Source organism: Dreissena polymorpha, chromosome 13, assembly GCF_020536995.1.
Source record: "Dreissena polymorpha isolate Duluth1 chromosome 13, UMN_Dpol_1.0, whole genome shotgun sequence".
Lineage (NCBI taxonomy): Eukaryota > Metazoa > Mollusca > Bivalvia > Myida > Dreissenidae > Dreissena > Dreissena polymorpha.
This window is the reverse complement of record NC_068367.1, coordinates 69562653-69577912: the sequence shown is the minus strand read 5'-3', so window position 1 is coordinate 69577912 and position 15260 is coordinate 69562653. Positions and strand designations below refer to the sequence as shown.

The 15260-nt window shown below is 35.9% G+C and overlaps 1 protein-coding gene across 8 annotated transcripts in view; it reads left to right on the top strand.

The window, feature by feature from the left end:
* Positions 1-15260, top strand: part of LOC127855332 (oxidoreductase NAD-binding domain-containing protein 1-like) — a 336546-nt gene that overhangs the window by 310439 nt on the left and 10847 nt on the right. For 2 of the 8 annotated variants that reach the window (XM_052390819.1, XM_052390817.1), the window contains exon 1: positions 1704-1830. The exons of 2 other annotated variants lie outside the window; for them this stretch is intronic. In XM_052390819.1, coding sequence (XP_052246779.1) covers positions 1751-1830 — 80 coding nt within the window. In that variant the 5' untranslated portion in view covers positions 1704-1750. Of the gene's footprint in view, positions 1-1703; positions 1831-2000; positions 2019-5868; positions 5987-6464; positions 10364-12516; positions 12623-15260 lie in introns of those variants that run through there. 4 more of the 8 variants (XR_008037486.1, XM_052390818.1, XM_052390823.1 and 1 more) reach the window with 4 other exon arrangements.

Sequence of the window (15260 nt, the reverse complement as noted above, 5' to 3'; positions counted from 1 at the left end):
CTGTGTTGGCCGCAAGTCTCTTTGTTTTCAGAAATCGAAGAACTGTTATCTGCTTGGTCGATCACGGTAGCGAAGGCGGAAGTAACGTAAGGTTCCCGGAGTGTCCCTGTGGAACCGCTGCATAACACACTAGGTCCGTGTATCCATAACGTGCTGCTTTGTAGTTGAGCCGCTGAGATCCTCGTGTTTGCAGATCTGCCGGGTTGTCATCTTCAGGGCAATATCGCCATTCACACGCTGGAACAAGCGTCTTGATTTCCTTGACTCTGTTGGAATTGAAACACTTAAGTGGTTTCCCTGTATTCAGCCAATGCAAAACTTTTTGACTGTCGGACCAACACACGATCTTCTTTACTGGAATAGCTTCCAGTATAGCTTCTGACGTGTTGGACCATGCGAGCTGCGACGAGAGCTGCCATAAGTTCCAGTCATGGGGTGTTATTTCCTTCAACGGTGCGACGTACTCTGTTCTTCGCAAGTACAATAAAGGATTCACTCCTGGGAGTGACATAGGCAACGGCTCCATACGCGCGGATACTTGCATCTGCGAATACGTGTAATGTGTTGTTGTCATCGGTTGTCTGGCTCGTAAAGTATCTTCGCCGAATGAAGAATTCAAGACGAGAATGAGGCCACTCGCTATTGACGACCACTGGTCATCAATGTCCACCGGCAGGGATGTGTCACCATTATAGATTTTGTACTCGTATTTTTGCATTGACCGTAACGGGACTGAGCATCCCAAACGGGTCGTTAGTTCTTGACGTCTGTTGAAGAATGGTTCGTTTTGTAGCCGTGGTGGATGGTTCTGTCTTACGGGTCACACACTTCACCACGTCTTTATCTGGGTCCCATATCAATCCAAAAATCTTAGCTTGCCTGTCTCCATCATGAACATTTTCGCACCTGTCAACATCAATTAGACTTTTACAGTTAGACGCCCATGATCGAAGGTTGAATCCCGCTTCAGTTATTAAGACCCGTGCATGTCGTAAGTAGCTGAGGGTATCATCTTCGCTGCGAAAACTTGATATGACGTTGTCCACGTACAGATCTCTGACAATCACGGCCAGAGAAACTGCCGCTGGGTTGTTTTTCTATTCATATGACGAGTTTCAAAAGCGTTGCATTTAAAATGAATGTTGAACAAGTAGCGCCGAATAACACAAAGCGGGAACGATCCGTCACTAGTTCACTGTCGGGGTACGTTGGGTCTGACAACCACAAGAATCGGGTCACAACTCTTTCATCTTCATGAACTTATGTCTACTTCTCAAAGATGCATCAGAGGCATTTATAAAACACACGTGGCATTATTCTAAAGAGACTGTCGTGGTACCGCTATTATTTGTACCAGACTCTGCGACCAGGATTCGCGACGCACTTAACACATGAAAGCTTGGTTGGTGGCTACCATACCGGACATTCGAGAATATGTCTTACATGGCCGCATCACAATTGAAATAAGACATGTGTCCATAGCGCACATATGGACGGCCCAACATATGCCATATTAATTTTGCATTCGCCTCAAAACTCAACTTATGTCAAAAACTACATGTAATGTTGGCAAATTTAACATTTGACATATACGTTTGATCTTTACCATTGCCTTCTAATCATATCGGCAACTCCCAATGTTTGTTAATCTACTATAGTGCAGTGTAACCTATGACACTCTCTTTGATAGAGGCCCATTTTTAAAACTAGTTCCGGTGTAATCGCGGTTTGTGCGCTAACTGCTGTCAACATGTTACCAGTGAGAAAGTCGTTGAAAGACCAACTACACTTAGTCCGGCGTCTAATGTTTTCAAATATAAGTACAACAGTGTATGTATTAACGAATTAGTAACGACTCGCCTCGTTTATAGGCTAGTCAATCTACAACTCTGAGTGGATTTAGTGAGGTCGGGGGGGGGGGGGGTACTCGATCAGCTACTGCAGTGCGTCTGCATACAGTACTGTGTTGATGCAATTATATAATAATTTCCAAATAATTTGCAGATATAACTTATATGGTATGATTTTTTTGTTATTTGTTATACGCTTAGTATCTTCGATTTAATTGTCACTCATGTTTATGCTTTATTTTGTGTTTATGCGCCTTTATTTCGATTTTTAAGTAGGTAAAAACAAAACATGCCAAAAGCGGGTGGGGTATGGAAAAATTCTCATTCTGCGTCAAGCTCAAGACTTCTACACCTGGAATTTTATTTCCTCAACTCTTGCAATTAATATTATACATCACCAAAGTTACATAATAATGTTCTTTGAAAAAAATAAAATAAAGCAGGGCCGTACCCAGGAAATGTTGACTGGGGGGGGCCGAAACGGGGAGGGTGCGGGAGGGGTTGCCCCTCGGGAATAGAATTTTTTTTTTTGTTAGGCACTGTTCAAGGTGAATTTTAATGCATATAGAAACATATGTTGTGTTATAAATTTAAGGATATCTAACAAGTAAATCAGCACCTTTCTAAAGTCTAAAGCTTTAACCATTACGGGCCGTCCATAAAGTATGTCACGCTCCAGGTGTGGGGAGGGTGAGTAAGAAAGTGACAGTTTGTGACATGGGGGAGGGGAGTCAGGCCATGTGTGATGTCACACATTTATTTTTTTTAAATGTATAATTTATGTATTATTTCTCTAGTAGAATTTAAAAATAATTTTCAAAAATTTGTGAAACATTTTAATTAGTTTTATGTCAAAATAAAACGAATTGCGTATCTCCTGATTCTGTTGTTCGAATGTTTAATAGGCAACTTGGCTGGGCCGGCTTATTCAATAGGCACAACCTCCACACAGATTTTAATGACGAAATAATTGGCCTGTTCCATTTTTAGTTAGTAAAAGGTTGAAAGAAAATCTAGATTATAATTTCGTTTTTATTTGAGGTTAACACGTGGATAAATATTCATTCTGCTCATCGTAACAACCCTACAGTTATAAAAGCCTGTAATGTAAAAGTTCTTTTACCGGTAAGTGAAATTTTAATACGGTTTAATAGTGAATTGAGTTTTAGATTAAATTTAAATTAAGTATTAATTTTAAAAAAATGTTCGAAAGTGTGAGTTTGTGACGTACTTTAGGGAAGGGGTCCAAGATTTTGTAACAGTTTGTGACATGCAGGGGTAAAAATGGTAAAAAAAGCGTGACATGCTTTATCAACGACCCCTTGGTGTGAAATTCACACACATGTTTAAAGCTTTAGATTTCAGAAATGTATTACACTTTATAAAGAAGTTAAAGCAACCTTTGAAACTAATTAACCTTTATTATGAAATGTAACATAAAGTATGACTGTAAAGGAGGTTTGATTTCAAAGAGAAAATACTACTATGGTTATATGTCAGTAAATGACATATAACCTACCAGTATTTTCTCTTTGAAATCAAACCTCCTCTATATAAAATTTCAAAGTAAATTCATTATAAAATGTCTATCATCTACAAGACAGTTTTCACAGAAATGTTTAATAAGCTATGACTCTAGAGGAGGTTTGAATTCAAAAGAGAAAACACTATTATCGTTCAGACCTACGACCTTATCAGTTCCATCCATTCGCTGTTTCTCTTTCCTTGTCCAATTAAAAGACGTGTAACACCCACCATCAAAAGATGAAGCATTGAGCACAATGGGTAATTGACAGATCGGGGATGTGTGTACAATGTGATAAGAAAACAATGCCTAGGGGCTTATCTCCACTGGCGAGTAAATTAGCGCTAATCCCCTTGTGTATCAGGGGCAATAAAACAAATCTGCACATTTGTATTGCAGGGAAGTGTACTGTGGGCCCTTTCATGTGAGAAAATTTGCAGTAGGCCCATTATTAAAAAATCATAACTCGACAGCCAGCTGGGGGGGCCCGGGCCCCTGGGCCCAATGCCTGGGTACGGGCCTGTAAAGATACTTAAGATGTGTGTCTACCACATACCCTTACATTAAAAAATATCCTACACATTCAGAAATATAATAAAATGGATGTTGGTTTAAGTTGCTACACATCCAATGTTGTCATGTTATCATTTAATATATTAAACATGTGTGATTTGTTGACATGACAATTAACACTGCTAAGAAAACATTTACTTCGAATTAAAATAAGTGTCCCTGGTCAAATGTTCATTGGCTAAATATCCATATGGGTGAAACTTTCACCTGCATCACAGTCATCTTTAACTGGTTGTGTGTTGGGCTATCCCAATTAACTACCCGTCATGGCAGATTTGTTCAAAACAAGACAAGTATCAATGTTTAAAGAATTATTGCTTTTACAGTCTTGACACTTACCCCTAGCCAGACAGCCTAGGGCTTATAGTGATACATGTATGTATTAAATTTGGGCTATTAAAATTTCCAGATTCATATAGTCGGGCTAGTTGGTATTTTAATCTGTTCTATTAAATTTAATGCATACAGATTCGGGCTGCCGCTAGTTGTTCAAAAATGCTAAAGTGAAGACTGCTTGTATATGCTGGTTAGTCCGAGACATTCCAACAAGCAATAACTGTGACACTCCAAAATCTTGCTCATTAAAGTGTGTGTATGTGCAGGAGCTTGTGTGTGTGTTTGATACAAGCTCATCTCAAAAACTGATTCGCTATTTAGTTTTTAACCTTATAGAAGTAAAACCTGACTGTAAAATGTTTACTATCATTGTAAAGATTTTGTTGTTGGGATGAAATATTATAAATTGTAATTCCTATGATTAACACAGAAAACGTTAACCGAACGCTAATTCCTGTTGATGTAGCAGAGCCAAAAGACCTTGAAGTATAGATGTTTATGGATGATGTTCCTTATGATAGTACTAGTAGGTACTAGTTGGTTTGTCTTTTTGGATACATCTAATAGTATATATTTTTTTTTCATTCATAAAATGGGTTAACTTAGTAATCCTGCTCAGTGGTTGAATCTTCAGGAAATGTTAACATAAGCACATACATTGTATTTGATACATGTATGCCGGTGACCCTCAACTGCAATTTGGTTACAGACAGGGTAGCCTAAGGTGTAATTATTTCTAAGAGATGAACCCGAGTTGAGGCTTAAACTTGCCAACCCATGAGTGAGTCAGAGATCAGCACTCTACCGGTTAAGCTGGCCGGGGGTAAGCTTGGAATTGGACTTACTTTTGCTTAATAATGATCTTAAATCATATTATAGTTGTCAACAATTTGATTTTTATGTATTTTAAAAGCACAACAAGTTAGGCTTGCAACATAAATAATAAAAATATATAGATTATTATACAATTTACAAATCAAACATATTTAACAATAAAGTAGTCTTATGTGCACTGAAATGTGCAAATACCAATTGGTTTTTATTTCTGAAAATTTAGAAAAATGAGCTAATATAATGAAAAAATGTTTATTTTTTAATATGTGGGTGGGTTTAAATTTACTTGCAATCAAAAATTATAATATTCTAGGGTTGTTTTAATTTCTGACAGGTTTCTGCACACAGTACAGTAATTAAGGTATAATCTTGTTATTTTTGTCAGTAGTTAATTATGGCGCTGTTAATTACAATGGTACTGAACTATTAACGAGCAGATGGCTGTTGAACGTTATAATAAAAATAATGATTGTTTTTATTAGTAATAAATCCGCAATCCCCCCCCAAATCTCGCGTTATCTCGTCAGTCTCCTTACGCCTGATTTAACAATGTCAAAATCATGAATTGCAAAAGAATTAATATTGGCCTCTAACGGTAGCTTAACTAATAGTTAATAACTATGTATTATGAACTATGAAAAAGTTGCAACTTGAGAATGTTGGGCTAAATGAGATATTAGCGATTATATTTGGTGAATATCGGGTAAAAAAAACCCAACAATTTATGGCACTTATTTTACACCGTAGAGAAAACTCTTCAACCTCCGTTATAGTTTGCATGCACAAAAAATGTAAACTAAAGATGTGAGCAAATACTTCGATACGTTATTTCGATAATATCTCAGAAAGATGTCAGAAAAACGAACAAGTGAGTAATATTTGCACATTTACATTGATTAAACACTATAAGAGGTACTTATTTGCTCTAAAATCGCAAATATACGTTCAATGACATTGAACTTTTTTGCCAATATTGATTTTATGACAAAGAGCAATTTATACAAATAAAACAATATTTAACATGAATCTTGCTTGCATATAATATAAAAGGAAACATTTGTAGTATTTAAAGAAATTAAAATGCGAGGTAAACTGTGTTTTATTAAAGAAAATATGTTCGCTTAAATCAATGATGTCACACGGATTTTTTGCAGCAAAAAAATACGGAAGCGTCGAAGTACCATAATGTACATAAAAAAACGATTATTTTGGTATAAATATGTTTTTATTTTTTTAGCTTTATTTATTCATTATGAGTAAATTTATCCTTTACAGGTATGTGGATATGTGTACAAACTGCTTTTAGATGAATCTGTTATAACACAAATACATATTTTACATTTCAGATGAAGATTCCCAATTGCGCTATTTGTGACCTGCCTTTGGATGGAGCATCAACTGTAAAAATTGGAGAAAAAGGAGCTACAAACCAAGCCTGTTTAAGAAGAAAAGAATGTAACGTTAATGTTAGTGAAGGGTGTGTAGTACATACAAAGTGCCGTAGACAATACATTCATACATGAAATGTAAAACAACAAGATCCAACTAATAATAAGACTTCTGCATCAACAAGGTCCTCCTATTCATTTGATTTTAAGAACAAATGTCTGCTTTGTGGGAAAGATGCAAAAATCACAAACAAAAAAAGAAGCATTGATGTTTATGCTGTTTGCACTTGTGACTTTCAAAATAAAATAAAGGAAAAATGTGCTGAAAGAGATGATGAGTGGTCACAGGAAAAACTCCATAGAATTGCATCTCAGTGATTGACCTACCAGCAGCAGATGCATTGTATCATCAAAACTGTAATGTAAATTTCAGAACTAACCGCGCTATTCCTAAACCGTTTGCAGATTGCGAGGCAAGTCCAAGTAAAAAGTTTGCAGGTAGACCAGACTGTATAGATACGGATGAGGGTTTTAAAACAGTTGTTTCCTTTATAGAGGAAAATGTTGGATGGGTATTTTCCCTTGGTAATCTTGTTAGTGTTATGGAAGAGCAATGTGGAGAAAGAACCTATTCAAGTAAATATTTAAAGAAGAAATTAATTGACCATTTTGGGGAAAGGCTATCAATAAATACTATAACAGGAAAAGAGGACACTTTAACGTTAAACAAACTGCAGCTGAAATCTTGTATGAAACAGCAAAATCAGGATCCCAAGTTTCAGAGCAGGCGAAAAGACAAAAGGTGCTTATGGCTGCAGCTAAAATTATTAAACATGACATTGATCTTGTACAACCAAACAAGAAATTTTATCCAACATTTTCAGCTATAGCTTCGTCTGAAGAAAACAAGAATTTTGTTCTGGAAAGTCTCTGCCTTTTCCAGAGTACAATGTTTTGTGAAAAAGAAGTTGAGATGAAGTTATTGTCAATAGAACAAGCTGTAGTGCAATTTGATGCATTTTCAAAAGTTATTTGGACATTGAAACCATCAAAACCTAGTTGGTCTGGTTTTATGCACTTGTTTGACCAACCTGGAAATTGCACATACCCCGGGAAAGCAAGTATCACTTTCCTGCCTATGATTGACATGGATGCAAGTGATGTATCATGCATACATTCTACTTTACATTACGTCACAGATCAACCTCATAGGTACAATGATACTCCAGTACTCACTTTTGACCAACCATTATTTCAAAAGGCAACCCACATAATTGAATGCGTTGACAGCAAAAGTAGATTGAAGCACGTAGTTCTAAGGTTGGGAGCGTTTCATGGATGAGTTTTCTCGGCTGTATCGGTCATTTAATGTCCGGCTCAGGGCTACAAGAAGTTTTACAAACTTTTTATGCTGGAAATGCTGTCACCCACATGATGATGGGATGGGCTGTTAGTAGAGCAACCAGGGGACAATTTCTTGTTGACAATGCACTTCATGCGCTACTAATTTTAAAATCATTTGGAGTAGACTTACCTTTAGAGAGAAAATCATCGGATGACATTACAATTTTCCCAAATCAACTGAAGATTAATGAAACAAAGAGATGTGATGAGGAACAACCAATGCATTCAAATACAGACCTTATCCTTTCCGAGTTACCAGGCGTGTCTTACAAAGCCGAAATACTAGACCATCTGGATGATCTGTATGATAAACTTCAAAATCATCAAATATCTAAAGACGATGTGCGCAAAAGTTTTAGTTTCAAAGAGATTCAGGAGAATTTGATGGCTGTCAGGATGAAATTGAAGCACAAAAAGACATCAGCATTGTGGTTCCAATACATGGATATGGTTTCTATCATGCAACAATTCATAAGAGCCGAAAGGACAGGGGATTGGGTATGTCATCTCAAAACACTGAAGGAAATGTTGCCATATTTTGCAGCCTTGGGCCATAATTTGTATTTAAAATCGGCACATATTTACCTACAGAAAATGATGAAACTGGAAGAGGTGAATCCTATTGTTTATCAGCAATTTCTCAATGGATTCCATTGCATTAAACGTAGTGACAGATATTGGGCTGGTTTGTCAACAGATCTAACAATAGAACAAGTGTTAATGAGATTGTTGAAAACCTCAGGAGGCTTAACAAGAGGACGGGGTATGACAGAAGAACAAAGAGCGTTGTGGGTGTCAATGCCAGCAAACGCCAAAATGAACAATGCAGTGCAGCAATTCTCAAAGACTGACTATGAGACTAGTGATCAACATAAAGAAGAGGGAAAGTCAAGGTCCACCAGAGATGAAAGGGATTCTAAAGAAATAGTACGCTTTCTGAATGATCATTCACCGTTTGATGAATCGGACTCAAACTTAAGAAACATTGAAACTGGTGTTCCGGCTGACGGAAGAGTGAACGTTGAAACTGCAAATAGTTTTGCAAAGACATCGTTAGCAATATGACAGGAAAAACAGTGCTCACTTATTCCTTCAAAAGATCGAAACAAGTAATAACGATGCATGACAAAATGTCTCGGAAGGTCAGCGATGGCACAATACAAATAGATCCTTAGCTTCTTTTTCAAAGAATAACTGCAGTGGCTGATAGATATGTGGAAGATCTGTCATCAATATTCAAATACGAGCTATGCAGTATCCCTTCTTCATTGTTTGACAATGATGGATTACCTCGTGTCCCTCAGAAGTCCATGCTGGCTGATGCCATTTGGAAATTTGGAGATTGTTCCAAAACAACAGAACCATCAGGAACAACAGATGATCCCAACATGTCGTATGTTTTAGACGGCGGAAGAAGATCCCTTGGTAAAAAAATAGTACGTTCATGTCGATTTGCGAAAAATACTTCAACCATATTTCACAGAGATATCCACATCAATTCACTACTGTGGTTTTCGATGGGTATTCTAACGGACCATCAACAAAGGATATAACACACCATCGTCGAAGTAGAGGCACAATTGACACCAATGTGAACTTTACATTCAATACTCCATTTAGATCTAAGAAGGTGAGGAGACAGACTTTCTTGTGCTGTTATGTTATCATGTCAGTGATAAATCAAAACATATTTATTTCAGATCAGACAAACACAGTACTTCAATGAAATCCCCAAAAGTGTTGGACATGCATAAAACCCAAACTATATTGACAAGGCAAATATGCAGTTGCTACCCTTTTTACACGCGTTAACAGGGTGCGACACTACCTTACAGATATTAGGCGTAGGGAAGACATCAGCACTCAAATTTTTTCAAAAGAATAAAACCTTTCAGGAAATTGCATCACGTTTCGTCGTCAGCCAAACGAAGGAGTAAATAATAGAACTTGGAGAAAAGGCAGTATAATCAGTTCTTGAGGGTGATTTAAATAGCACTCTTAACAATGAACATTTCAAACGTTTTTCTTCGCAAGTAATGCGAAGTACCACTGTTGTTCAAGTTCAAAGTTTATCTCCAACATCTTCTGCAGCAATATTCCACTTGCTTCGCGTGAACTTCCAGCTACAAAACTGGACATCAACTGCTATTCTCCAACCGGAAGAATGGGGCTGAGAGGTTTCTGATGGAGTTTTAGTGCCAATCAAAACACAACTCCCCCTGCCCTGGAATATTTGTTCTTGTAGAAAACTTGGGCTAGATTGTTCATTGGGATGTGGAGAATGTCGGGGAACGAGCTGTTCAAATTCCCGAATCATAGAAGAACACGAAATGGACGATATGTTTTCTGACACTGAAAACGTATATTAACTTTCCCTGAACGCTTTACCAAACTACACCATGAGACGATTCTAGTGAGCACCAACACCATAGGATGAAACGAACAATAAAAGTGTAATTGCCTCGTAAAGACCTGAAATAGATGTTGAAATGAATGATTTCCAATGCTAAAAGTTGTGGGTGGGGTATTTTGACCCGATCCTTATAAAACATACTATTTTATCTTTAAATATTGATCCTTTATAATATAAACTGTTTCAAAAAAGCATTTTGCATACCATCATATGTGTAAAAATGTTTTTGAATATTGTGATTGTGGTGTATGCTTGTAATATGAACAGGTGTTGTATTTTTTTAGTTACAAATGAAATCGTGACATTGGGTCTACTAAAACACGATTTTAAGACATTTCCCACCATATTTCAGACTGCAACTTTTTTCTGTGGTTATTTAGATATTATCCTTAATCAAAATGCAAAAAAAACATTTCTTTTGCAATTAATTCGAGGTTTGATGCTATTTACGGCTATATTGACTAGCCTATAACGACTCGCCCCATGTTTTATAACGATTCGCCCCACCTATATAACGACTTGCCCCACTTATATAACGACTCGCCCCATCATAGCTTATATGGTAGGAATTTTTTAATTTGTTAATAGCCTAGGATCTTTGATTCAATTTTGGTCATGTTTATGCTTTATTTCGATTTTATTGTGCTTAAACAAAAACGAAACATTCAAAAGTGGGTGGGTACGGAAAAATATCTCCAAGTATCAGGCTTTTTCGGCCCCATTTTTTATTTGAATAAATCGTTGAAAATATGTGTGTTGATATACTCTTTAAAACTGTGGAATATTGTTTATTACAGCATTATATTATTTTTATTGAAGATTATTCTTTTTGAAAAAAAGAATCTATTGTCTTTTGCTTCAGGTTACTATGTCGTGGAAATGGGGCGTTATTATAGACTAGATACAAGAGTCTGAGACGGCTATGAATAACATCATCATCATAATAATTAATCATTATCATCATAATCATAGCAACGGAGCGTTTATTGACATCTAGAGTCTGTGTCATAACATAATAATTATAATTGACACTTCTGAACAAAACTATTATTGTTTCATAGACAATTATCAATTAATTTTCGTAAGCAATCAAAGTAACATTTTTTTATTTTAATCGACAGCATACACTTGTTCCTGTTGTGATACACATCGTTAATGCATTGAACAGATGTTCAATGTTTTCTTTAATAACTCCTACCCCTTTATTCATTATCGAATGAAGCCATTGTCTAGCACAACCACACCTATGCCAGGTTTTATGATCTTTATCAGGTTGTTAAATACACGTGAGACAAATAGGTAGATTTAAGATTATAAATGGTAAATTTAAGATTTTAAATATAAAAAAATCTTACAGGAGAATTGTGTCTGTAAGATTTGAACTGACAATAAAATGAAAAATTGGCAAATTATAACCATGTCAACGATTTTACTATGTTAATATATGTTCAAGCTTTCATAGGAAAATAATTTATATGTCGTAAATCTTAGCTAGTCAGTTTGCGTAGACACCTGTATTGCATGTGCAATGTTGCCATCTATCGCAGACCTCACACGTGATGCCATGCCGCAAGGAGCGGACGGCCTTCCCACCAAATAGGCACGCGTCCTCCATTATTATTTTTTTATCACAAGCAATAACAATGACACTGTTTTTATTAGCTCACCTGAGCACAACGTGCTCATAATTTCCCAATAAAATTCGCTTTTTGAGCTCTTTCTGGCTAAAACTTACCATCTCTAATCCCTTTATTGCCCCCAATTAACAACTTCTACTACTTGAGTGCACCAGTGTTGTTTTTGACACCTTATCAGCGATTTATCGGCAACTTGTTGATTTAATCAGCATTCACACCATGGTGTTTTTATGATAGGGGTTGCTAATTGCTATCGAAAGATGTATCGTACAGAAATTAATACCACCTGGGTTTGTATTTTATGGCCTATTCAAGTCAAACAATACTATTATCCTTAGAGCTGCAACGATTCGATCCGATGCATCGAAAATAAGTTTTAAATGCGTCGATTCGATTACGATATCAACCCTACCAAATTCGATTCGATTCTTTAACATATAAATATAGATACGTAAAGTGCGCTGTACTCTGACTATTTGATACGGGAAGGTAAAGGTTTTATCTTTACCTGTGATTACGACACGCGCAATTGGTTACTTATTACTTTAGTCATCCAATCAAGTGCGTTACGGTCTACTTTTGGAAAAAGCGTCAAAATGGCTGAACAAGTTGTGGCCGACAAATTGAAATTATCAGATGCGCCTAAGAAGCTAAAATCAAAGGTATGGCAGTATTTTGGGTTTCGGGCTGGTAGCCCTCCCGATAAAGCTACGTATAAACTGTGCTTCGTGGATGTGGCGTACCCTAAGTCCGGCTCAACCACTAATCTAATTCAACATGTCAAATGCAAACATAACGTTGATTAAGCAGAAGGTAGCACCAGTGCAACTACTCAAGTCGCCAGCCTTATTATTATGTATTTATTTATTATATTATTGTGTAGTCAACACAATCTTTTAGTCAGAAGTTTATTGATATTAATATTGAATTCCTCATTTGCTATTCTCTTTTATGTGTTTTATTAAAATATTGACATAGTTTGTCAGAAAATTGGCAGTTTCTTGCTAAATATTTCTTACAAATGTTAATTTAACCCACTTTTTTTTTTTTTAAACACTGTTGAACCAACCAAACTATATCTAACAAACACACAAATGCCCAAGATATCTAGTTATGCAACACATTTGAACAGAAATGTTTATTTTGAAGCAGAAGATTGAATAAATGATAAAGCTTGGTTGAAATATGAATTGAATCGAAACAATCGGTATCGGACTGTCTGAAATCCAATTTGAATCGAATCGGGCTGTTGGTGAATCGTTAATCGAAAGCTCTAATTATCCTGTGTATTATAAAACATAAGGTTTTAAATCCTTTCAAAACACCGATTTTGTACATCAACCAAACTGAATGCTGACCAATTCACATTGATGTTTCTCACAAATTACCTTTTGTTTTCGACTTATTTTCAGAAAATAGTTTGTACATATTGCATCAATCAAAATTCAGAGTTAATTTACGATTGATTGAATAAGAACAGTACTCGATGCGCTCACATCGTGTCACACGATTGACATGTGTTCAAGGGGGTATCCCATTGTGTACACACCAGTCTTACAATAATGTAGTGACGTCACCATCTATGTATAGAAAGGGGAATATCCTTGTACCAATTGGATGTAAAATCGAGGCACACAGGTATATACCCCTCATTTCAGTTTATGGAGTGTGTTTACTCTGTGTTCACGAAATTCTGAACACACATTTCGTCAGTATTGGGCAGAAATTTAGAGTTTTTGTAAGTAATACACTGACTATTGACTTAACAAAATGTGGAATGATTGATCGTTTCAGGTGTCCTGCTTTTTGGTCAAATGTCCCGACAATTTTTTATGGAAAGTCCCGATTTGGACCTGAAAAATTCTGGCATGTATGACCAATAATATCTTGTTATCTCAGGTCCTCTTGTTTAATTAATATAAAGGAAAGTATGACATGAAACAAATGTGCCGATATCAAATAGTCCTTAAATATCACAAAATTCATGCTTTATGGTAATATTGTTACTGTACATACATGTATAAAAATACATTAAATAAAGCTAAGTATTGACGTTTCATGATCCCTATTGTTGTGTCGCCTGCTACAAATTGAATATTTAATAATGTTTTGATTCACACATTTATAATATGCAAATTCCAAATAAGATTTTTCATAGAAGCACCCATAGGTATTGGGATAGTATAATAAAGTGTTTTTTGGACCGAAAATGCCAAAAAAATATGCCGTGTTGCGACTTCTCGGTCGAGTAAACAAAAATGACAATTGAGTGTTAGCTACGTCTACATGACATAGTGGTTGATTTGTATTATGTTTTGGCAATGCAACTGAATTTGATTGATAGCTGTCAGAAAATAAAAAAAATTGAGTTGAAACCCTTGTTACTATTATTATATTAAAACTTTTTTGGGGGGCATTTTTCGGTCTAAACACACTTTATTATACTATCACAACACCGTTCCAGCCCTCTATGGAAGCACCGCTACAATAATAAATTAAATGTAGATATTTACTCTCTAGACATGTCGTGTACAGAAGTTCATATTCAGTTTTTGTAAGTTCTGGACGATGCCATATTTTTATGCTTTATCCACATAAGTTTTATCTCAATGATAAATACAGTGATATTAACAGTGTGTCTAGAATTTCAATAATTAATGTATATTTTAGTTAAATATAGGGCTGATAATGGTGTTAAACCGAATCACGATGGTTATCAAACTTTGCCTATCCTTAAATTCATATTCTGAATTGATTTCATTCGTGTTAACATATATGATATAACATTTTATTTTGATAGGGCGAGTCGTTTTATAAGTAGGGCGAGTCGTTATAAAGGTGGGGCGAATCGTAATAAAACATGGGGCGAGTCGTTATGGGGCAAGTCGCTAAGGGGGCGAGTCATTACATTACCGTATTAACACAGGCATATTTTGTTATAGACTTAGTTTTATTCGTTGTTTAAGTGATGCAACTGAATAACTTTTATCAAGTTCCACCATTCTTACTCGTGTTAATGACCTCGGCGAACAGTTTATATAAGAATAGTATAAGAATATATATCAAATATATATGGGAGAGTTTAAAAGACATAACTTCTTAAAGTCTCTAAAACGCTCAAAATCAACGAAAATTTCGTTAAGTATTTCGTAAAATAAAGTTTACACCTAAACAATCAGTATAGCAATAGCCACAATTTCAACGGTGGATGTGGTATGATTACATAGATTTTTGTAGATACAAAATGCTCGTTTTTATTTATTTGTGACCACAATAAATTCCATGCTAATTTCCTGCGAA